This window comes from Sturnus vulgaris, chromosome 21 (assembly GCF_052056855.1).
Source record: "Sturnus vulgaris isolate bStuVul1 chromosome 21, bStuVul1.hap1, whole genome shotgun sequence".
Lineage (NCBI taxonomy): Eukaryota > Metazoa > Chordata > Aves > Passeriformes > Sturnidae > Sturnus > Sturnus vulgaris.
The window spans coordinates 7,848,944-7,872,058 of NC_142263.1; the positions used below are offsets into that span (position 1 = coordinate 7,848,944).

The 23,115-nt window shown below is 55.9% G+C and overlaps 4 protein-coding genes and 1 non-coding gene across 6 annotated transcripts; 4 read left to right on the forward strand and 1 right to left on the reverse strand.

The window, feature by feature from the left end:
• The first annotated feature begins 226 nt into the window (after positions 1 to 226).
• On the forward strand, positions 227 to 5,661 carry LOC106862532 (fibrinogen-like protein 1-like protein). Its single transcript, XM_088177242.1, has 4 exons — positions 227 to 230; positions 1,806 to 1,949; positions 3,925 to 3,987; positions 5,027 to 5,661. Exons 1-4 carry the CDS (start codon positions 227 to 229, stop codon positions 5,659 to 5,661), a joined length of 846 nt encoding a protein of 281 aa, XP_088033368.1.
• A 1,987-nt stretch (positions 5,662 to 7,648) lies between these two features.
• VPS37D (VPS37D subunit of ESCRT-I) lies at positions 7,649 to 10,430 on the forward strand. 2 transcript variants are annotated; one of them, XM_014891637.2, is made up of 5 exons: positions 7,649 to 7,803; positions 8,648 to 8,819; positions 9,344 to 9,426; positions 9,570 to 9,719; positions 9,801 to 10,430. In XM_014891637.2, exons 1-5 carry the CDS (start codon positions 7,681 to 7,683, stop codon positions 10,071 to 10,073), a joined length of 801 nt encoding a protein of 266 aa, XP_014747123.1. In that variant the 5' UTR covers positions 7,649 to 7,680; the 3' UTR covers positions 10,074 to 10,430. The 2 variants fall into 2 exon arrangements, with proteins under 2 accessions (XP_014747123.1, XP_014747122.2); XM_014891636.2 differs by having other exon boundaries at positions 9,570 to 10,430.
• A 4,320-nt stretch (positions 10,431 to 14,750) lies between these two features.
• DNAJC30 (DnaJ heat shock protein family (Hsp40) member C30) lies at positions 14,751 to 17,234 on the reverse strand. Its single transcript, XM_014891621.2, has one exon. It carries the CDS (start codon positions 17,189 to 17,191, stop codon positions 16,508 to 16,510), a length of 684 nt encoding a protein of 227 aa, XP_014747107.2. The 5' UTR covers positions 17,192 to 17,234; the 3' UTR covers positions 14,751 to 16,507.
• Positions 17,235 to 17,264: 30 nt separating this feature from the next.
• Positions 17,265 to 23,039, forward strand: BUD23 (BUD23 rRNA methyltransferase and ribosome maturation factor). Its single transcript, XM_014891635.2, has 12 exons — positions 17,265 to 17,354; positions 17,449 to 17,486; positions 17,799 to 17,894; positions 18,085 to 18,167; positions 18,248 to 18,344; positions 19,381 to 19,477; positions 19,867 to 19,917; positions 20,464 to 20,549; positions 20,759 to 20,804; positions 21,362 to 21,420; positions 22,432 to 22,521; positions 22,664 to 23,039. Exons 1-12 carry the CDS (start codon positions 17,307 to 17,309, stop codon positions 22,716 to 22,718), a joined length of 846 nt encoding a protein of 281 aa, XP_014747121.1. The 5' UTR covers positions 17,265 to 17,306; the 3' UTR covers positions 22,719 to 23,039.
• Positions 21,868 to 22,000, forward strand: LOC148221518 (small Cajal body-specific RNA 20). The gene has a single exon (XR_015808010.1).
• Positions 23,040 to 23,115: the final 76 nt, after the last annotated feature.

A 23,115-nucleotide genomic window follows, 5' to 3' on the forward strand; every position in this document is an offset into this window, starting at 1 on the left:
GAAAGCTCTTCACCTGTGGGACACACAGACTTCATTGAGGACTGATCACTTGATGGTGAAGAGCAAATAAGCTCTAAGCCACTGGTCCTGCTGCCAACCAGAGGACAAGTTTGGGTCTCATGCCTCCACCCCCTCACCTGCTCAAGCTTATAACTTTCAGGCTGGACACCCCTGCAGCCAGGCCAGAACCACCCAGCCTTGTGCTCCACAGGGTCCCAGAGACAGCATGGGTGAGTGTGGGGTGGGATGGGATGGGATGGGATGGGATGGGATGGGATGGGATGGGATGGCACCTCTGTGTGTGACTGCAGGTCACAGGGTACCCCAGCACTTTGTCTGCTGCAGGGTCTGTCCTCCCCACAGCCTGGATATCCTGGTGCTGAGTCCATCACCTTGTCTGTGCCTGCTCTGCCCTGGGCTGGGAGCTGGGGCAGGAGCCTGCATGCTCTGCTATTTCCAGGTTGTACCAGTGTAGCCCTGGAGTGCCACACAGACCATTTTAAAGTTTTGTATTTACCATTCTTTGCAATTTTCAATTCTCCAAGGAAAGTGTTAAATACTCTAGACTAGAAAAGGGATGTTTTAGATTTTCTTGGTGAATGTGTGATATTGAACAGATCTGGAGGTCAGATGCTCCAAAGCACATTGCTGTCCCCAGCAGAGCACCCACAAGGGCTGATCCTCCTCCTGCATCTCCTTCCAATGCAGACTTTTCATGACCAGTCCCAGGGGAAGGGCTGGCAGTGGGGAGAGCATTTCTTCCCTGGGGGCCTCAAGGAAAAATGTCTTTAAACGTGTCCCTAAACACAAGTATATCAACATACCAAATGTTATGTAGGAACTGAGAAGTGAATCAGTTGGAGTGAAGTGTGTTTAAAAGACTTGCTGTGAAGCTGTAACCAGCACAAACGATGGGGACATCTCTGAGCATTCCCAGTAAGAGGTGTTTGTCTCTAGGGTGGCTGCAATTCCACACAGGGGTTCCAGGCTGGCATCCATGATTATTTTCCTTCTCAGGCATCCCAGAGAATGGGGCCAAACCCAGCTGGGAAATGCAGTAGGTGTTGGCTCTGCTTGGTTTTGAACAGTGAGGGATTCACATTGGTAATCTGCCAGGTGAGCTCTGTCTTACCAGGAACAGAATTCTCCATGGGCAGGCACCTGCATAATACCCTACTCTTTAGGAATCATTACAAACTTTCTGTTATTTTACTTAGATTGAATACTGCAAAAAGCGTGCTGGTTTTTCCTAGTGCTCTGAACCAGACCAGCTATCCACGTATGGAAATCTTGAAGTAGCCACAAAACCACAGAAAGGGCACAGTTTACCCCAGACCCACTCTGACTCCTGGAGGTCTGTGCTGCCTCTCTTTGTTGTGCTGCTTGCACACAAGGCCCTGCCAGGGCTTTGTTCCCTCCCAGGGTCTTCCTGCCCACAGCCCCAGGGCAGTCCCAGCTCAGCCCACATGAATGTGCCATGGGAGCTGGGAAGAAAAGGATTCCTCCCTCTGTGTTCACCCTGCTCGTTATCTCTAGTCCCGAGTCTTGAGTTTTATAGGGATTTCTGATTATGGACACTTTGGGTCTGGACAAGGTTTTGGCACTCCTTTGGTCTCAAACACCACTACAGCAGGTGCCACCACTAATGACTCCTCTAATCCAATCTAAATGAGCTTGTCTGCATGGGGCTCATGGCTCTGAGGGAGCTCTACACAGAATTTTATTTTCCTGTTTTACTCAATGGGATTAGTGGCTTTCCAGTAGGAGAGTTATGAGCTCTTTCTTCCAATCTCTTCCCATTTCAGCTACCCAGTGCCTTTGTCTCCTACTTTTGACTTGCCTGCTGGCCCTGGCAGCATCTTTTCCTGATGTTGACATAAGAAACTTGTACCTCCTCAATGGCACAATGGATGACATTATGAATGCTCCCCCAGAGTCCTCCCAGCTCGGTAAGTGTGGCCCTCCAAGAGGGAGAGGCAAACAAGGTCCTGATCAGTCACACCCTACTCAGCCTACATCCTCACCAGCCTGCCCACCCCTCTGTCACACCAAGGAAGGACTCAGTGCTGATCTGAGAGTGTCTCACTGCAACAAGAGTAACCTTAGGGTCCTCCTCTGCTTGCTGCCTGCCTCATCTCCTGCATGGCATGAAGTTCTTCTGTCCATAAGGGACAGAATATCCCAAATCTCAGAGCTCACAGGATCCCAGGAGAAAGGACAGTTTGGTCTCATTGGCAGCAAGACCAAGCCCAGAGTCTTGTGGGCCATGTGCTCTTCCTGGGAGAAGAAGGGTTAAAGATGCTCACAGTGTGTTTTGAAGACATGGAGAACAGTTCCCATCTCTGGAAATCACAAGGTCAGTGGAGAACTGAATTCAAGGAAGACTTCAATACAAAGAGGAAATAAATGAAGTTAATATAAAGGGTTTAAGCAGTGGCACTGGCACAGGGCAATCAGCCAGGTGATGGCATAGATTAAGCTACAGGTACCAGGGAATGTTGGAGCAATGAGGAAGCCTTGAAGGAATGCTTGGGAAAAAAGCCAGGGACTGTGGGTGGCAGGACAGAAAGAGCTGATTCCCTCCCAAGGGAGGAGGAAGTGTGCTCGGCAGAAGAGCTCAAAGTCCAAGTGTTTGGTGTTGGTTTCAGATCAGCTGTCAGGAAACTGCCAGCATAGGGAGCAGCCTGCCTGAGACAGGAGCCTGAGACAAGGGTTCAGCAAGAACTGCAAGTCTGAGTAGAGAAAGAACGTGTGCTCTGGGCTCCACAAAGCTCTCAGGAACATGGTGTGATTTGGGGGTTGTCTTGTGCAGGACCAGGAGTTGGGCTTGATGACCCTTGTGGTTTCTTTTCAACCTGGAATATTCCATGATTTTGTGATCTCTCACCTACAGCACTGGTAGCCTGCTCTGAAAACATGAATGCATGCTGGGTGAGCAGGGAAGCATGGCAGCATTCCAAAGTCTTGATTTGGAGAGGAATGCTTCCAAAGGGATGGGGTATGCAGGCAGAAAGGAGCAGAGACAGGCTGCCTTACAGTACAAACATGAGTGAACAGCTTTCACATGGCTGTAGTAAAAGTAAATGCCGTGGTAGGAAAGTCCCCCAGACCATGTCACATGAGGGTTTCCCACTCCACAGAGGCTCAGATTGTAAAGAAAGTCAAAGGGAGTCAAAAATAGAGTCAATATCAAAATTCAGAAAGTCAGAAGTCTGGCAGGCAGACTATGTCAGGAATGGGCTTATACAGAGTGCAAGAGCCTTAAGGTAAACACTTCACGAGGGAGGAGGTAAGGCCAGCTGAGACTGAAAGCAGGGAGCAGGTATTTGAGGGTGTCAGAGCAGCAGCTGCAGGGTTAATTGCCTGTTTTAGAGATGGGACAGGAATGGCTTTTGTGATTCCATAGGCCTGTGACTCATCTCTCTGTTCAGTGTATCAGTGGATACAGAGATGTCCTTGCAAAAGAATTGCATTAACTCATTCCAAACCATCCTCTCTTCCAGCAACACCCTTCAGATTCCCTTTTGAGCAGACCCCTCTCCCAACTCCTGACACCTGAGCTGGTTTTCCTGTGTCTGCTCTCATATTTCTTCCCTCCCCTCTTTAATCCCTCTTCTTCTCAAGTCCCTATCTGCTGCTGCTGCACTCTATCAACCATCTTCCCAGTGCTGCCACCATCATCTGGGGTTTTCCCCTACCCAGTATGCCCAAATCCTTTCCACCAAAGAAGCATCACCCTCACGCTAACACCGTGTAAATTTTCCCAATTTACCAACTTGCTGATGTCTGAAATTGGTAAATTCCTCTGGAATTAAGAACAGTAACAGAAAAACTGGAACATCATCTGGAGAAGATTGAGCTCTCCTAGCAGGCATGTGACATGTCAGCTGTCCACACTCACTCCTGTCTCCTGTGTTAATTTAGGTGATGGTGATGGACACGTCCGACAGGCCAGAGACATCGCCCACCACCCACCTGCGAGCCACGGTGAGTCTGCATGGGAGCTGTCCCCATCCCTGGGCTCACCAAGAGCTCTCAGACAGCTTACCCATGGCTTACCTGTGCACTGGCTCCTCCCAGGAATATGTTGATTTTCAGACGGGCTGCAGAGGTGCCACAGCTCATAACCTCAGGGGACTCGGCTACCAGCTGTGTCCTGGGCTCAGTACTTGATGAGGTGCTTTTGCATGGGGAATTTTCCAGATAAAGGTCCAAACTGGAAAGTGATGCTTCATTACTGGGAAGTGGTGATTAGTCACTTTCTTATTTTCACTGCACAGTGAAAGAAGACTGGATCTGACAGAATTACTGAACTGGCTGGGTTAACACTAGCCCATAAGGCCAAAGATAGGTCCTACCTCGTCCTACCCCACCCACCTGGTGGGGACAACCGGTGACAGAGGTACTGGGAGTGGAGCAAATTCCTTCCCAGCAGTGTGTAGGTGCATTCAGCTGTTTGTTGTATGAGGTGCAGACACTCTGGAGCATGGAAAGGACATAATCAAATCCAACAAGTCAGGAAGTGTCTAAAGAGCTACTTGGGTAAGGCCAGAGAACAGCAATGGCTTTGCCCTGTTGAGATGCCAAGGGCTGATTTAATTGTTAGAGATATGGATGTCATCATCACCCTCTCTCGGGGGCAAAGTGCTAAACCTCTGTGCTGTACCAGCAAGTGACTTTGTCCCCCAGATTTGCATTTGTCTGTGGTGATACATCATCTTCATGACACAGGCAAATCACTGAGACTGAACCCACCCTGGATGAGGGTCCTTGAGTGACAGTGATGCCTGGCTTGGTCTCACCAGACATTTTTTCGCTGTGTGTCCCCATCAGTTTGAATCCAGTCTTAGGAAGATGTGAAGTTCAGCTCTTACACTGATCACGTCAAGATTTTGATTTACTCTTGTAAGTAAATCAAAACCAAGCATGGCAGGAATCTAACCTAGGAATGTGTGTGCAAAAAGACGTAGACACAAAGGAAATACCCCCCTTTTAGGGGGATTTAATTAGCAGCTCTTGTTTCCAGCCTCAGCTTGGCCCAAGGACTGCAGTGAGATTCCCCGTGGAAGCCACAGTGGTGTGTACATCATCCAGCCCAAAGGGCTGCACCACCTCGTGGTGTACTGTGAGATGAACGTGACCCACGGGGGCTGGACCGTCATCCAGAGGAACCAGAGGGACACCCCTGTCACCTGGGCTGAGTCCTGGAGCACCTACAAGTTTGGCTTTGGGAACGTGCGCACCGAGTACTGGCTGGGCACCGAGTACATCCACCAGATTGCCAAGCAGAAAGTTTACCAGGTCAGGTTTGTCATCCAGGACTCTGCTGACACCTTCAGCTTCGCAGACTACAACCTGTTCAGCCTGGATGACGAGTCCCAGGGCTACCGGCTCCGGCTGGGCTCCTACAATGGCACAGCTGGGGATGCCATGACCTCAGACAATCCCAACAACATGCATGACAACATGAAATTCTCCACGAAGGACCGGGATCAGGACACCTACAGTAAGAACTGTGCCTACAGCTACGAGGGAGGGTGGTGGTACTCATCGTGTTATTCTGTGCGGCTGAATTTCAAGGGTGGCATGACATGGGGCAACCTGTGCAAGGGGAACTGCAAATCCTCTCTTATCCTCATCAAACCAGCTTCATACTGTTAGTGCTTCTTCCTCCTCCTGTCCACAGTGCACACTCTGCAAAGGCTCTGCGTGGCCAAAGGGTGTGAGCCTCTCTGGAGCAGAGCGAGGAGCACAAGGGTAGCAGGGCTTTAATGAAATGCCACTTTACAATCCCCCACTCCAATTGCAGACTCCCCTCTGCTCCCCTGTGCTTGCCAATGATTCCTTGTTATTATGTTCATAATCAAGAATTAAAAAACACTTATGAAATTTGTGGATTCCACATGTACCTTCTCTGTAGGAGGAAGACACACAGCCCTGGAGTTACATCAGCTTTCTTGCTCTCTCCAGAACTCACAGAAAGCAAAAAAGCTGCATGCCCCAAATTTCCATATACTCTGAGCCTCTCTGCAGTGTTTGATAAAGCATCCAATAAACATGCTTGCTTGAGCTCATTCTTCAGTAATGACATCTGTTCTGTACCTCTGATCTTCTCCCATGAGACCCAAGAAATTCCATGTCAGGTACCAGGACTGGAGTCTTCAGTCTTATCATAGAATCACAGCCTAGTTTGGGTTGGAAGGGATCTTTAGCTCCTTTGTCCCATGATTGTTCCAGTACTGCTGGGACAGACTGTCAGAGAAGCACTTTGGTATTCATAAACCCTGCCTGGTTTTGTCCTGCAGCAGCACAGTAACAGCCATGAGTTTCACTTCCAGGACCAATGGTTTAGGGAAAACCCATCCCTGGCCCACCAGCTGCAGAGTCCAATAGGTGCTGGGAGCCATCCAGAGAGGTTTGAGAAACTAGAAAATGCTGAGAGAAATAAGCAGTGGGGGATGTCTGAGACAGAAAGAGCCTGAAACTGCTCCAGGGAATGGCCCTCAGCACTGCAGAGTGGGGAGCACCTGCACCTGGGGATGTCTGAGGAAAATGTGAGCTCAGCTACTCCTGCTGAAGTGTCTCTTTGGGCTGTACTGAGAACCTCCATCACCAGGCACTGAGCCCCCAGAACAGAGCATGAAGGAACAGCCTATGCCTGCCTTGGAATGTGCATCACAGCACAGGGAGGGGAAGCACAAAGCAGCTCCAGCATGGATTTGCCTTGGCTGGAAGAGCAGCTCTCCTGTGTCAGGGTCAGAGGCTGGTAGAGAAGGAGACATGGCTGTTGGGGGGGGCGGAATTTTCTTGTAGGTTTCTGAATCCCTGCAAGCATTTAGTGATCCTCTGGCAGCAGTTCCTGATCCCAGCGGGGCAGCCTTCTTTGGGGGATGAAGGGGCCCGCACAGACCCGCTGAGACAGGCTGTCCCAGTGACATGGAGCCCCAGTGACAAGGTGGGCCAGTGACAGGAAGCCCCAGTGACAGGGAGCCCCAGTGACAGGCTGCCCCACGGCTCCCACCTCTCCTGAGCCAAGGGGTAAGAGGGCACGGGCTGTCACCGGCGGTGCCGGGCAGTGACAGCGAAACCGCGGTGGCGGCGGGAGGGACTCGCATAGCGGCGTGCGGGATGTGCACAGAGAGCTGCGGGGTGCACAGCGGGGTCCGCAGGGTGTGCACGGAGGGTGCAGGGTGTGCACAGAGGTGCAGGGTGTGCACAGCGGGTACATGGTGCGCACTGAGGGTGCAGAATGCACAGAGAGGGATGCAGGATGCACAGAGCCGGGTGCCGAATCCGTGTATCGGGGTACAGGGTGCGCACAGAGGGTGCAGGGTGCGCACAGCGGGTGCAGGGTGCGCACAGAGGGGTGCAGGGTGTGCACAGAGGGTGCAGGGTGTGCACGGAGAATGCAGGGTGTGCACAGAGGGTGCAGGGTGCGCACAGAGGGTGCAGGTGCGCACAGAGGGTTCGGGTTGCGCACAGAGGGTTTCAGTGTGCGCAGGGTGCGCGGAGCTGGAGCAGTGCCGGTGTCCCCGGCCAGGGGCGGCGCGGTGCGGAACGGGAGCGCTCCGCTGCGGTTCCTTTAAGACCGGCGGGGGCGGCGGGCGCGGGGCGGCGCGCACGGCTCCCGGTGGCGGGGGCGGGGGGTCCCGGTGCCGGTCCCGATCCCGATCCCGGCCCATGTCCCGGCCCGCGGCGCCGCCCGGCTCCCCGGGCCGGCTCGGGGCGCTGAGCACGGCGCAGCTCCGCGCTCTGCTGCAGGACGAGCCGCGGCTGCAGCGCGCCGCCCGCCTCAGCAGGAAGGTACGGCCGGGTCGGGGGGCCGGGGGGGCCGCTCCTGCAGCCGGCACGGCCGGGCCGTGCGGCACTCGCTCCTCCGGGGCTGTCCCGGTGCGCAAGGTAGAGCCGCCCGCGGCCCGTAATTGGCACTGCGGAGCCGGGCATCTCCCAGTCCCGCCGGGCATCTCCCGCCAGCCCCGGCTCCGCCGCCCGCTGCCCTTATCTTGATGCCCGTAATCCCGAGGGCTCTGGAGGAGCCGCACCGGCGGGGCGGGGGAACCTCGGCTCGGGCATCCCGACCGCGGCTGCGCGGGGCTCCCGGTGCTGAAGGCTCGGGCCACCGAACCCATGGCCACCAAACCTATGGCCACCAAACCCCGTCCGCTGCCCCCGCATCCCCGAGATCTGGGGAGGCCCCGGCCCCTCGCCCGCCCTCCAGCCTGGTCTCGTTTTCCGCAGCCGGGATGAGCCCCGCGCTCTCCCCGCAGGTTTTTGTAGAATCGCTCTCGGCCCGATTGCAACGTTTTCCCCGGGTGGCCCCGAGTGCAGACGGTGTGTGCGCGGCGAGGGGAGGGTGCGTGTCCCTTCCATGACATCCCTGTCCTCTGCCGAGCCCTTTCCCTGCAGAGGGGCTGGGCAGCCGGCGCTGAGGTTTACCACGGTCGGGTTTGGTCATCCTGCGTAGCCCGGTTCCAGCCGCTGCATTGCCGGGGGATGCACTCCCTTTCCAGGCAAAGCAGAGGGATGGAGACAGTGCAGAAAAAGAGGGTTCCGTCCTAGGACCCCCACCCAGCAAGGTGCTGGATCTGACTGGTTCTGCCCATTTCTATCATTGCTCACACGTACGGCCCCAATCCCTTTCCCACAGTTCCAGAGTCTACAGCTGGAGCGGGAAACGTGTTTGGCTTCAAATTGCACCCAGGCCAAGGTGAATTTGTCCCTGCGCCCACGGCTGGAGGATGGGAAGGCTTCCCTGGCCATCAAGTACCAGGAGCTGCAGGAGATCCGAGAGGCTTGTTGGGACAAGCAGCAGCGCCTGGGTGAGTGGGGTGCAGCCTGTGGGCTGAGGCACAGCCTGGCACATCCAGAGCAGCCCCTGTTAATATGAGGGTCCGGGTGGGCTCAGCATTCTTGGACCTACCCCAGGGAAATGGTTCAGCCGTGATCAGGGGTGGTGGGAGATGATGCTCCCTGTGACACAGCAAATCCTTAGCTGGGAGCAGTCATAGAATCACAGAATCATTTGTGCTGGAAGGCACCTTAAAGATCATCTCATTCCACCCTCTGCTGTGGGCAGGGACACCTTCTCCTAGACCAGGTTGATCCAAGCCCAGTCCTACCTGGCCCTGAACAATTACAAGGATGAGGCATCCACATCTTCACTGGGAAATCTGTGCCAGGGTGGGATGGAAGCCATGGCGTGCAGGTGGCTCCAGGGATGTGTTTGGGGGTGTTTCAGTGCAAGGAGGGGGGGACCTGGTGCTTGGGGATGGGAAAGACAGCAACCCCAGCAGTGGGGGTATCCAGGGGAAGGTTGGCAGCCCCATCTCCTTCTGACACACAGAGGCTTACCTGGAGAAGTGGAGCCCACAGAGTGCCCTGGGCCAGCTCCAAGCCAAGCTTGATGCCTCTGAAGCAGAGTCAGAGGTGAGTTAGCTGAGACCCCTGAGCTGTTGTCCCTTCCTTACCAGGGCCACGGAGTGCTCTCCATGCCCTCCCATATACCAGGGCCTGCAGAAGAGTCCAGGGCCCAGGGGGTGCTCCTTCTAGTCCCACTGCCCATCCCACAGGCACAGATAAAGCAGTTCCTGACCCAGGACCTGCCACTCGAGTCCTTCCTGGAGTCCTTCTGCCAGAGCCGCACACGCTCCCACATCTGCCGGACACAGCTGGAGAAACTGCAGGAGCTGCTGCAGAAGGACCGGGCGCAGAAGGACCAGGTGGGCAGGGACCCTGCGGGCCCTGCGGGGTGCCCAGGTACCCCAGCTAGCATGGCACCAGCCCGCCTTGCCCCATTGCAGAGTGGAGTAGCCCCCAAAGCCTTTGATCTCTCCTACGGCTTTGTGCCTGCCTTCCTCATCCCCTCGGAGGCTGTCGTGCCCTTTCCCGTGCCGGCTGCACCTCCCAAGCACCATCTCCCAGCCCTGGGACAGCAGCCAGCATCTCCCTGCTCCGAAATTCCCAGCCCGGGCTCTCCCCTGCGCCTCGTTGGACACATCCCCCTGCTCAGTCCCCAGCCCGGCCGTGGGCAGCAGCAGCCACAGCACCAGCAGCAGGAGCCTCCACACCGGTAGCAGGGCAGGGATGGGGATGTCCCTGCTCCTGTGCCTCCACGGGGGCTGTGCAGCAACACCGTGGGCAGGGAACATGAGGGGTGGGGGGTGGTGTAGGCACAGCTCCAAAGGGCTGCAGGGTCTGTGGGGTGGGTGCTCGCAGAGGGAGGGAGGTGCTTGGTTGGGGCAGGTGCCATGGCCGGGTAGGGGGTCCTGCTTTTGGGTCTCTGCATCCACAGCAAAAGGAATGGTGACAGGAAGTGGGGGTGGGTGACTTGTAGGGATGTCAGTGGGCTTAGCTGGGAGGGATAGCAGGGAAAGGGCACAGGAACACTGGGTGTGCCACATGCTACCTAAATAAAGCCTCTTTCCATGCTCCACGTGTGCTCTTTCCCTTTGACTCTGGCTATGAACAGCAGAATGGGACAGGCAGGGAGGAAAGGGTTAACAGGGAGCACTTGCCATGCTTGGAAGTGACTGGCTGCCAAGGAGAGCCCTCCAGCCTGAGGAGCCCCTGCCCCTAGACCTTTAATTTACACTTGGCTCAGGACATCCCTTCCCAGGGGAAGCTGAGAGTTCCTGCAAGGGGTGCACAGCCTGTTTTCCTCAAGAGAGGTGCCAGGGACCAGTTTGGCACATGGGGAAGGCTTTTGGTGCCCAGAGATGCCTCCTGCCAGCAGCAAAGCCCTCACCCCATGGAGGGTTATACCCTGTGGCCAGCTGGGCTTCTTCACAGCTTGAAAGCCGCTGGTCACATTAGCCTGTTCTTGTCAGAGGCCATTGTGCCCTTTGTCATTCCTTATCCACCTCCCCCATTCTACCAGCCCTCACTGGAAAAAGTGACAGGAGGCCTGAACTCTCACCCTGTTGCATCCCAGGCTCTTCTGTTCCTTCCCTTAGTATCACACAATGGATGGTGAGTCCAAGGGGTGGTGTTCTCCATCCCCCAGGGGACAGCCTGGTTCCTCCAGCTGCAGCCTCCTGGGCATCCTGGGGTGCTTGTTCCCTGCTGTGGCATGTCCATTGTACTGTTTTTAGCTTTTGTGTTGGTTTCACTCTTCTTGTGCTCTCAGACCCTGTCTGGCTGTATAATTCCCTCTTTCCCAACTGCCTGCCCAACCTGCATCTTGCCACTGGTATGTAGACTGCTTGGAAATCATCCCAAGCAGCCAAAGGCTCGGGCTACAAAACACCCCAATATACAGGTCATTAGCTTGCAGTGTCTGATCACCCTTCCCCACTGAGGCTACCTGGCCTTATGCCAAACTTCAGCCCTCATTTATGGCTAATATTCCAATATTACCAGTTAAGCAGGTTTAAAACCAGAATAAACAGGGGACCAGCCACTGTGGCTTTATTGGCATGTGAGGAGGTGGTAGTCACTGGAATATCTGGAGTTTCACCTGCTGCTTGCCTAAGTCCCACTTTGGGCTCAGCCTGTCAAGGAAAGGCTGTTTGTCAGTCAGGCTCTGTGCCCATCGTGTGTGCCAGAGCCCAGAGCCAGAGGCAGTGCTGGTGGGCTGTCACTGCCCTGCCACAGGGCACCAGGCACAGCACTGAGGCATCAGATGGTGCACGAGGAGCCAAGCCACCCAAAAACTACCCAAAAACCCAGGCAGTGCCTGCTTTGCATGGCTCCCGAGGCTGGGCAGCCCCAGTCTGTGTGGGTGTGCCAGCAGCTCCAGGACAAACCTCCGTGACCCCACGAGTGTGGAGTCTCAGGGTGAGCAGCTGCCTCTGCAGCCTGGGGGAGCTGAGTGTGTCCTGTGAGAGCTGCAGCACTACGAGTGACAGTCTAAGCACCAAGGTAAGCTGTGCTGCCATAGTCTGTCTGTCTGTCTGTCTGTCAGTCCATAGGAGCCCTGCAGCACCCCAGGCACCTGGCCAGTTCAGGAAGCACTGGGCAAGCCCTGGCAACCCCATGGTCCTGCTGGGCTGGGCACCACCCAACTTTAGGGTGTGGAACCTTGGGATCCTTTGGGATCAAGCCAAGCCAGGTGAGCCCCTGCCCTGGGGGGGTTCCTCCCATCCTGCAGCTGGTGCTGCCCAGTTTGGAGCACACAATAGCTGGCCCCAGGTGGGGGGCTGGACACTCCAGTCGTGGTGATCCTGGCAGGGGTTGTCTGTGCACCCTGGTGCACCCTGTATCCCTAGGGACTGAGGGATATCTGCCTGCCCACTGCCACTGACAGCTCCAGGCCCTTCATAGCCAGCTGGGACTGGGGGCAAGGTTCTGCACAGGGCAGGCACGGACATTGGCTCACAGGCAGACTCTGACAGTAGACAGGGTGATCCCCTCTGCCCCTCCTGCCTGCACAGTGGCCTCCCTGCCGGTCCCTGCCCTGTAGAATGAAGTCAAGGAGGGTAAAGGTGCTCCTGCTTACCCTGAGGAGGAGGAGGAAAGGTTGCCACTGCGTGTGCTCCTGCATTCATTTCTGCTGGGCCAGGCAGCAGCCGGGACCCAGCCCAGCCCCTCTGGCAGCTGATGTGCAGCCAAACCTGGGCAGGGAGCTGGGGGTGGCCCCCCATCCCCGGCTCTGTGCAAGCCAGGCTGGATAAGCAGCAGCCTCCAGCCCAGAAGTCAGAACAGCTGAGAGAGAAGGGGTGCCCCCCACTCCCCCAGGAAATCCCAAGCCACAACCCTCAGGCACTAGGGTGCAAAAGGGGTACAAAGCTGGACTAGGACCAGCCAGGAAGGGAGTGCCAGTGTGCCCCAGCTGGGGCCCCTGGAGCAGGCACCAGGGCTGTTGAGGGAGGTCTATTAACAATTAACTCTATTAACCAAGGAGTGGCCGCAGGGGATGCTGCTGAAGCGGGGAGGACCTGCCCCCCATCCTCGGTGCTGCCAACCGTAGCAGCCCTTCCCTGGGAGAGCAGAGCCACCAGCAGCAGAACTGGGGTGCAGAGTTCTGCCCACACAGGTGAGGGCTGTCCCCTCATTCCCATCCCTGCCAGACCAGCTCCTTTTGGGGGGCAGAGGCTGATGGCAACTCCTTATTGCTGCTCAGGACTCTGCTCCCCTGCTCCTGCACAATGGAAGATCTGCCAGCAGCCAGGTTTGACCCCTTCCTTTCCAGAGAGCAGGCCAGCTACTCCAGGAGGAGACCCTGCTGAGGCACTGAGACCCCACACCTGCAGCACTCACCAGCTGAGGGGAGCAACTCAGCACCCCAAACCTGCACTTATGGGGATGTCAGCCCACGAAAAGGGGCTGGGGTAGGAGTGTGGAATGGGGTCTGCACTGAGCTTGGAAAGCCTCAGCACTGGGGCCATCAGGCTTCACCCAGCTTAAGGTTCCTTGGTGCCTTAGATTTCTTTAGCTTGTCACGGCATCAAATTACCAAGTGGCTGTTAACTACTCCGATTTTGGTGCTTCCCTTTGATGTCTGTTGTCGGTGATTCAAGGGAATGAGCAACACCAAAGAATCCAGAATAACCCCTGGGGTGAAGGAGCAGGGTAGAGCAGTCCAGGCCTGGATGGGTCAGCACGGGATGACGGCTCAGGCCCCACCAGTAACTCACCCTCGGATTATTCCTTTTGGTGACACACAGCTGGCAAAACCTGGTGCCAGGGGTAAGAGAACAAAGGACAAGCATCCAACATGGATACATCACTTGCAGGCAAGTGAAATATGGAGCCACAGAGCGAGGAAGTGAGGGGCAGGATGTGATAGAATATGTGTAAAAATGGCCCCCGTGGGCTGGAACTGAGGAGGAAGGAATCCCTGCAGTGAACATCACACTCCTCCCAGCAAAGGCCTCAGGATGCTCATGGTGATGTCCCCAGCCGAAACTGCCACCTCACCTTCCCCCTGTGGGCACAGCCCAGGAGGGGCTGTGGAGAGCTGCTACTGCAGTCTGTTCCTGAGCTGTGTTGTAGGGACTGGATACATCCTCAAGCAAGGAAAAGGACCTGGGAGTGTAAGCTGTCCCCTGCTATGAGCCCTGGAAGAACCCTCTGTGTGTCAGTATCCCCAAGGATGTATCACAGTAATGGCCACAGGGAATTACTGAGCTTTATCCTCTGCTGATCTTCCAATCCTGTACAGCTCACAGCCCCTGCCACCTCACACTCCTGTCCCCATCAGCCCCTGGTATCTACACAGGCTGTGCTGACCTGGCTAAAGGAAAGCAGCATGAAACCCATTGCTCCTAGCACCTCTCCATCAGGGAAACAACAATACAACGACACTGTTGACACAAGGAGAAAAAGGGGCAGAACAGGGGTATGCTGGGAGCTGGTAGGCAGTCTGTGCATTTGGACCAGCTCCAGCTACTTTATGTCCAAGCTCCTGAAATCCTTCCCAGAGCAGAGGAGCAGTCAGGCCTGACTAGGGTAAAGGTGACACTGGAGAGTTTTAGGGCACCCTCCTCTGTCCAGGCAGCAGGTGAGTGCAGAGCACAGGGGATGTCACCAGTGCACAGCCACCCCCGGGTGTCAGGCAGCACACAACACTACCTCCAGGAGCAGGGAAGGCCATGGTGGTCCAGAGAGGCCACTCTGCCCTTTTCTGACTGCATGTTGCATTCCCACCCTTCCCAGCAACAGAAACAGAACTCCCCTCCCTGCCCTCTTCTTCACTGGCTGAAGTCAGGATGTGAAACACCTGCCTGTCCCTCACCCCTACTTTCCAGCAAGTGCAAGGAATATTTACCAGCCAGGCCCACCAAATGAAAGATTTGTTATTTTGTCAGCAATTTATGGCTGGATGTCTTTAATCTTCAAGATACATCACAGAGACCTGATGAGGAAGAGTAAGAACCAGCAGCAGGAAGTGCCCAAAACACCTGTTTGGGTAGGAGCTAGAGAAGTGCTCCCTAGTGCCCACTGCTTCCCATGGACATCACTAGCTTTTCCAGCCTGGAAAGTAATGTTTCCTGCCAAATTCTGCCAAAAAAGCTACTCCTGATCTTTTGAGTGATTTGTTTTACAGAATGAAGATGGGCATAAAATGCAACAGCAAGTGCCAGAGCCACAAGTCTCTCCAGAGACTTTCCCTCTGTAGCCAGTGAACGCTGGGCTCCTGTGTCTCCCATGATGACATTCCAGCACTGTGATCCCAGGTAAAGGATAGACTGGCAGCCAGTGAGGATCTTGGAACTCTGCCCCTGGGCTGGGTTTACTCCAAGCATGCAGCAGCCTCTAGAGTGCAGCTGGAAGTGGCACAAGGCTTTTGAGAGCAGGCAGAGAGCAATCCTGCACAACCAGGTCCCTGCTGTGCCACTGCCTCAGGCTCAGGATCACAGAAATCCACAGTGGAAAACACAGGGCATTCACTTTTAACATTCTTGTGCTGGGACAAAACCCAGACCCAGGGTCTGGGCTCTGAGGTAACAAGGGTTGGCTCCTGCTCACCCCACTGACAGAAAACCCAGTGACACACACAGTCTTTGGCATGCTCAGGCCACTGCCATGAAGCTTCTCTCCCTCCAGGTAGCAGCAGCATAGCACAGGCGAACTTTCACCCAAGGAGAGAGAAAAGCTCCTGAGAAACACAATCTTTAGGTCTTAACAACACTTCAGTATTTAAATAGGCAAATAAACTTGTGCAAATGATGCTCAGATACAGGTCAAACACAGAAAAGAGCTCTAGGTGCTCACAGGTGCACCACGGCCAAAAGCCTCAGAGGGAGGGGCTGGTGTAAAGTTCCTGGCAGGCCCAAGACAGGACAGGACTTCAGACACTAAAGTGTTTTGGCTGCACCTCCAGGCAATGTCACACACTGACCAGGGCATGAGCTTGAGTTTCATTTTTCAAGTCTGCTGAATCTAACTTCTATACCTGCTATTCTGAGCTGGCTGATGCAGTTTGGATGTCAAAAGCTCCCCAGAGATGTAGAACCAGCAGGTATGATAGCACAGAGGTGGCAGGTCTGGGATCAGCAGAAACCAGAGCCACATTGAGCATGAGTGAGCACAGCCCTGAACACACACAGCAGACACCACCTCTGACAGCCTTTAATCTCTGCTGCAGCTCACAACAGGCACCTGGGGCACACCAAGGTCACAGAGCTGTGCCAAAGGAGGGGACGCCTCCCAGTCCAGAGTCCAGGATGCTTGTCAGGCACTGTGTCTGCAAGTAGTGTTGGTTGAGGGGACACATCAGGAGCCTGCAGAGTTCCTTCACCACCTCTGCAAGGTCATGCTGTGTGGACAGCACAGCCTAGCCCAGTCTGTGGATGGGAGCACACAGAGGGTATCCAGAGGTCACATCCTGTGCCAGCCAGGGGCACTGAGTGTCTGAAGGTCATGCTGGCAGAAGGGCCAGGTCACAGCCTATGAAGCCTGCTGGCCATACACCGTCCCTGAAGGTCACACTGGCAGAGCGAAACGCCACAGCCTGAATAGCAGACCCAGGCTGTCGGCCAAGGGCAGGTGCAGGGCTTGTCCCCAGCCCGCTGCCAAGCCCCCTGGTGACACTGTGGAGCTGCCCAGCCCCGCCGCGGTCTCGCTGTCACTTGAGGCCGTAGATGAGGGCAACACCCAGGAAGAAGAGGAGCCCGATCGAGAGATCGGAGAGGACCCTAAGGCGTCCCTGTGCCGCGGCCTCCTCCCGCCTCAGGCGCAGCTGCTCCCGCCGCGCCCGCAGCAGCTGCTCCCGCTGGAGCTGCTCCCCGTAGTGGGCGCGGTAGAAGGCGTCGAAGTCGAAGGGTGGCGGGACGGGCCCCGGGCGGGCAGTGGGGGCGCGGGGCGGCGGCGAGGCAGCGGCAGGAGGGCGGCCCGAGGGCCGGGGCGCGTCGCGCAGCTCCTCGGCGCTCAGGAGCCCGCGGTCGTACTTGCGGCGCAGCGCGGCACTGCCGAGCACCCGGTAAGCCTCGCTGACGGCGGCGAAGCGCGCGGCCGCGGCCGCGCTGCCGGCATTGCGGTCGGGGTGGTACCGGAACGACTGCTCGTAGTACGCCGTCTTGATCTGCGCCGCCGTCGCCGTGGACGGGACGCCCAGCACCTCGTAGAGGTCGCGGCGCGGCCGCGGGGCTCCAGCACCGCCCGTCTGAGCGGCCCGGTATGGCGGCGGGGCGCAGCCGGGCCGCGGGGCCGCGGGGAGGAGCCGCCGCAGCCGCGCGAGCACCGCCGGCGCCATCAGCGCCCGCCCGCCGGCGCCATGCTGGACAGGCCCGGCGCGGGGCAGTGACGCCATGCAGGAGGAGGGGCCGGGCGGGGAGCGGCGACATCGCACACGCAGGGACGGAGGCGCGGTCGCAGGGCAGTGACGTCAGGAGCCGCGCGGCGCAGTGACGTCACGCAGCCGCGGCATGGCGGGCAGCGGCCGCCGGCCCGAGCACCGCGGGCCGCCCGAGCTGGTGAGCGGGGGATGCGGGGGAGCCCGGCTGCTCTGGGGCCGCCCCTCCTGGGGGTGCCGAGCCTCACCGCCGCCCCGCCGCTCTCTCGTTACAGTTCTACGATGAGGCCGAGGCACGGAAATATACCCAGAAGTACGGCGGGACCAGCGCTGCGGGGCCTGTCGTGCGGCGGGGAGGGGTCTCGTCATGGGGCAGACATCGCGGGGACCCACCGGGGATGGGGGGTTGGTCGTGGATCCTGCCGGGAGTGGTGAGGGCCCTGTCGTGAGGGCCTGGGGCCCGGCCCCGGCATGTGGCAGCGGCGAGGAGTGGAGGGAGAGGGTCAGAGCTGAGGCGAAGGGATGCTCAGGTCATGATGTGTGGCGGTGCGGGTTCAAATCTAGGAGTTCGGGGGATGTCGCCGTGGGGTTGCGGCCCATCGCCCACGCTCTGCCTGTGCCTCAGCTCCCGGGTGGTGGAGATCCAGTCACAGATGTCGGAGCGTGCTGTGGAGCTGCTGGGGCTGCCCGAGGACCGTCCGTGCCTCCTCCTGGACGTGGGGTGAGTGCCCAGTTCCATGGCACATGGAGCTTCTGGGGTTGGAGGGGTGCACAGGGTGAGGGGGTAGTCAAGTCCCACAGCACCAGTGCCTTTTGTGGGCTGAAGGAGGACAGGCTGTTGGTTGTATCTGGCCAGCAGCAGCCTCAGACCAGCCCCATGATCCCAGCACTTTCCCCCTTCCTCCCTCTAGCTGCGGCTCTGGGCTGAGTGGGGATTACATCTCTGAGGAGGGTCACTACTGGATTGGCATGGACATCAGCCCTGCCATGCTGGGTGAGCACAACCTCCCCTGAGACCCTCAGAGGCCCCAAAGGTGGGAGCTGATTGCCTGAGCTGTGCTCTGTTCTGTGCAGATGTGGCCGTGGAGAGGGAGGTGGAAGGAGACCTTCTCCTTGCAGATGTGGGTCATGGCATTCCCTTCAGGCCTGGCATGTTTGATGGCTGTATCAGGTGAGTCTGTGCATGTAGCTGAGCTCTCCTGATGCCCCACAGAACTGCACAGTACACATGGTGCTTATCTGGTAAATCCCAGGTGAGAGGGACTGGTCTTGTCAGCCACTCTCTTTGCTCTGTGCAACTTGGCTCCGTCACTCCAGGACAAACCTCCAGAATTCTGGATGGCAGAAACAGCTCGTGACAGCTGTTTCCCAAGAGATGCTTGTCCTTTTGTGCTGGTGAGCTAGGAATTCTGTTGAAAAAAATAAAGTAAAACTGGGGATATTGCTAGGATGGCTGAGACCTGCACCAAGGAGGAGAACAAAGTATGTGGTATTGCTTAGAAAAGTCAGTCCCTGAATCAAGGATTTGATGATTGGTTTTGGGATGAGGGGGTCAGGACTTACCTGCTTAGAGAACAGCTGGGATGAAGCAGGGACTGTGCATTGCTAAGCCAAAAGCTGTTTTAGATTGCTTATTGGGAAAACCTGCTTGGCCAGGCAGGGGACACAGCTCTCAAATGCTCGTCAGGAACTGTAATGATTGGACTAGGATAACGGGTTCAAGCTGAAAGGGGAAAAATTTAGGTGAAATTCACAGAATAAATTCTCCACTGTGAGGGTGGTGAGGCCCTGGCACAGGTTGCCCAGGGAAGCTGTGGATGCCCCATCCCTGCAAGTGTCCAAGGCCAGGTTGGACAGGGCTTAGAGCAACCTGGGATAGTGGGAGGTGTCCCTGCCTACATCAGGGGCTGGAACAAGCTGAGCTTTAAGGTCTCTCCAACCCAAACCATTCTGTCGTTCTGTGATTTGAGCACTCAGACTAAAGGGGATGCTTGGTGATGCGTTTGCCCTATTCAGTTTTGGCATAGTGAGTCTCCAGAGGGGTTTGTGTAACTGCAAAACAGAAGGCAAAACAACATAGAGGAAATTAAATAATTTCCCTGAGGCCCAGCGCATTCCTAGTGCAGGAATTCAGCTCAAAGGGGGGTGGCAAGCTCTGTGAAGGAACCAATGACTCAGTGTCCTGGGGGTCTGCTTTTCCTTCTCAGTATTTCTGCAGTGCAGTGGCTCTGTAATGCTGACAAGAAATCACACAGCCCCCCAAAACGCCTCTACAGATTCTTCTCCACTCTTTACACTGCCCTGGTAAGTGCCACTCTCTACCAGCCAGGTCTCTGCTGCTCCTATGTCTTTGTGGTGCTTTTTAGCAAGATACTTCAAGGCTGTTTCAAATAAATGCTACTCTGAAGCAGGACTGGCAGGAGCACCCACTGCCTACCTTCTTGCCTGGTGCTGCTTCTCATCAAGGTTGGACTTGATGGTCTTGGTGGTTTTTTTCCAAACTTAACAGTTCCATGATTCTGTGATACCTGGTGTTCCCTCTGCCTCGCTGGCTCTGTAGGCTGAGCAGCTCTCCTGGGAGCTTTATCCCAGAGGTTTTGGGGAGGAGGGAGCTCATGTTTGGGGCTGGGATGGGGTCACCCAGAGAGTCACCTGCACTGGAACAAGTGTGTGATCAGCTTTATTTCCTGCAGGCCCGAGGATCCCGAGCTGTGCTGCAGTTGTACCCCGAGAACTCCGAGCAGGTACAGCCCATCAGTCAGTCAGGAAGGGGTACAGGCAGACAAGTCATACACTGTTTGGGGCTCTGAATGCATTGTACTCTTCCACATCAAGCCTGTGTCTCTGTCCTGCTTGCCACTTCTAAAGCTCTTCAAGAGCCCAAAAAAATAACCTGTAAGGAGGATACCTTGTGAAATTTCTGTTGTTTCATAGATTGTCTTGGGCTGAGCCTTAAAGTGGTGGGAGATAATGTGAATCTGAGTTTAAAGACTGGCTGTAGTCATCAGCACTGCACTTTAACTGAGTCTGGAAAATCCAGCCCAGTATCCCTCTCCTAGAGAGTCTGCTGTGCCAGCTAGCCCAGGCTAGACTGAGGAGCAGGGAGAACCAGCAAAGGCAGGGAATTGGTGTCTGGACGGTGCTGTAGAACCAGGAGATAGGTGCAGGGCTTAGCAGGAGGAGGACAGTCTGTCTTGGGAATGCCCAGTCAAGTGTGCTCCTCCCTGAGGTCTCTTGGGCTGTCCTGGGGGATGACTGCTAATTAACTTTGGACCTGCTGCTTTTTCCAGCTGGAGCTCATCACAGCCCAAGCCATGAGAGCTGGATTTACAGGGGGAATGGTGGTTGATTACCCCAACAGCGCCAAAGCCAAGAAGTGAGTCCTGGATCTCTGTGTGTGTTTGGGGTGAGGCCTGGGTTTAGCAGACATTTCCTCCCCCGCCCCCGAGCTGTTCCCTCTTCCATTTTACACTACAGAGGTTAAAGCTTAGGTCTGACTCTGTTATAAACCATCTCAGTCTTGCCTGGGAACTGAGACTCACATGCTGAATTCTACTTTCATGCTTCTCATTCTTGTTCTTTCAGGTTCTTCCTTTGTCTCTTTGTTGGGACATCCGGCACATTACCAAAGGTGAGGGCCTCCATGAGGCAGTAGAGCTGCTGTCCTGGCTGCTGGATGATGTGGAAGAGCTGTGGGCAGTGTGGGAGCCAAACAGCTCTGTGAGTGCAGATGTGACTTTGTTTTTACATTTTCTGCCAGTCACCAAGCCCTGCTCTCATATATAGTCACAGACTGGTTTGGGTTGGAAGAGACCTTAAAGCTTATCTTGTTCCAACCCCCTGTCATGGGCAGGGACACCTCCCACTATCCCAGGTTGCTCCAAGCCCTGTCCAGCCTGGCCTTGAAAACTTGCAGGGATGGGGCATCCACAGCTTCTCTGGGCAACCTGTGCCAGGGCCCCACCACCCTCAGAGGGAAAATTTCTTCCAATATCCAATCTAATCCTGCCCTCTTTAAAGCCGTTTTTCTGACATCTGTTTTTTTTTGCCATGATTTCTGGAAGACCAGTTCGTTCCTGCTCTGGTCCTTCCCCTTGCAGATCCCTGCATTCCCCTTAGTTTTGATGGGCTGATGAATAGCTGTGCCTGGTCCAGAGGAGAACACAACCTCCCAATTTTGCTTTCCAGGGCCTTGGTACCGAGTGTGCCAATGAAGAGCCACACCAGGCAAAGTTCACCAATGAGAGGTATGGTGTGGGGGTGAGGCTGCAGGTTCTCCCCAGCAAGGAGTGGGGGGCTTTGAGGGCTGAGTTTTACTGGGGACCACATTGCTGCTGTGTGAGAAGCAATGGGAGGGGAAGGACAGGGAGGACTCATAGCAGCCCAGGAGAGAACTGCTTTATCTTCACAAGGGCCTGGACACAGGCAACAAAAAGTTAGTTGCCAGGGCTCTTCCATGGGGCTGTAGGTGCTCACACTAGAGCTGTAGCTTAGCAGTCAGTCAGCACTTTCTGTCCAGCACTGGGTTCTCCAGCTGATGCCAGTGGTGTGGGAGAGGGAATGTTTACAGGGCTCATGATGGAGCCATGCAGGCACGCTGCTGTGCCTGAGTCCTGGCATTCCCTTCTTCCTCCTGTCCAGGTCTTTGCTCAGCTCTGCTTAGCTGTGGCCTGGGGGTTTCTGATGCTGGCCAGGTCTCTTCCCACAGCAGTGGTGCAGGGAGGAGCCCCTCTTGCAGCCAGTGGGAGAGACAAAACAAAAACCAGAGGAAAGTTGTCATGGCTGCCAGGAGCTTGTGGCTGCCATGTTTTCCTGCCTCTTACATTGCTGTTCTCTACTTACTTAGTCTAAGGGGTATCTGGTTTTGGAGGGCAGTAGCAGAGATGGGAACTTTGTAGGAAGCCTGACTTTGTCTGCCTTGCTTGGAGTAGAGCAGACAAGGTGGTCGTTCACAAACCTGTAATCCCCTGAGATCCCAGAGTGCAGCATGCTGCTGGTATGGCCTGGGGGTGTGCTGGACTGCTGGAGTTCGTAGGTCAGGATCCCTCAGCTCCAAGCCAGGGCTGGAATCAACCTTCTCCTCCAGTGTGTCTGGAGTTTGGCCACCTGCCCTAGTGCTGGCTGAGCCTCTTGCCCAGGGGAGGTGGGAGGGAAACTCACTACTCTTGTGACCCAGTTCTGGGTGACAATCCTTAGGGGTACAGAAATGTGCCCCCACACCTCAGTTCCTCTCCAGCTGCTGTGCACTCTCCCCACAGGACACGGTTCAGAAATGTCAAGGGCAAGTCTGTGAAGAAAAGCCGGGACTGGATCCTGGAGAAGAAGGAGCGCAGACGACGCCAGGGCAAGTGAGTTCAGCTGACTCCTGCCTCCGAGGCTGGACTGGCCTGCTGTCACCTGTCCAAACTCCTGTCACAAACCTGCTCCCTTCCCCTCCCCTCCCGAAGTGACCTGCAGGTGGTGCTGAGCTGTTCCCTGCTTTTCCCACAGGGAGGTGCGAGCAGACACGAAATACACAGGTCGGAAGCGCCGTCCTCACTTCTGAACTGCTCTGGACACTGCTGGCATGGAAGGTGGCATGTGGGTGCCTCCAGTGAGCCTCCTGTGGATGGCACAGATGGTACCCCACGCCTGGGGACTTGCTGGGACTGGTCATTGTGGCTCTTAAAGCTACAAACTGGCTCAGGTGCTGCCAAACAGCAAAGCTTCCAGCCCTGTTTCCCTGGTGAAGGTGCAGACAGTGCTCTGGCCACTCGGGTGTCTGCAGTGCCATCACTTACCTTCCTGAGTGCAGAGAGCCAGCTGAGCTCAAGGTAAGCCAGGATGTGATAGCCAGTTCCTCACTAAAGAGTCAAAGAGTTGGAAATGTTTGCTTGTCTCCTGCGTCCTGCCCTTGGTGCTGGGAGTACTGAGGTGGGAATATGGTACCTCATTCCCTGCCA

Excerpts from the sequence above, each read along its gene's own strand:
- LOC106862532 (XM_088177242.1), top strand. Across the intron at positions 1,950-3,924 it reads CCCAGAGTCCTCCCAGCTCG|GTGATGGTGATGGACACGTC; the intron begins GTAAGTGTGGCC and ends GTGTTAATTTAG. Across the intron at positions 3,988-5,026 it reads CCACCCACCTGCGAGCCACG|CCTCAGCTTGGCCCAAGGAC; the intron begins GTGAGTCTGCAT and ends TCTTGTTTCCAG.
- VPS37D (XM_014891636.2), top strand. The coding sequence starts at position 7,681 with ATGTCCCGGCCCGCGGCGCCGCCCGGCTCCCCGGGCCGGCTCGGGGCG. Across the intron at positions 7,804-8,647 it reads CCGCCCGCCTCAGCAGGAAG|TTCCAGAGTCTACAGCTGGA; the intron begins GTACGGCCGGGT and ends CCTTTCCCACAG. Across the intron at positions 9,427-9,569 it reads CCTCTGAAGCAGAGTCAGAG|GCACAGATAAAGCAGTTCCT; the intron begins GTGAGTTAGCTG and ends CCCATCCCACAG.
- DNAJC30 (XM_014891621.2), bottom strand. The coding sequence starts at position 17,191 with ATGGCGTCACTGCCCCGCGCCGGGCCTGTCCAGCATGGCGCCGGCGGG.
- BUD23 (XM_014891635.2), top strand. The coding sequence starts at position 17,307 with ATGGCGGGCAGCGGCCGCCGGCCCGAGCACCGCGGGCCGCCCGAGCTG. Across the intron at positions 18,345-19,380 it reads ATGTTTGATGGCTGTATCAG|TATTTCTGCAGTGCAGTGGC; the intron begins GTGAGTCTGTGC and ends TTTCCTTCTCAG. Across the intron at positions 20,805-21,361 it reads CATCCGGCACATTACCAAAG|GGCCTTGGTACCGAGTGTGC; the intron begins GTGAGGGCCTCC and ends TTTGCTTTCCAG.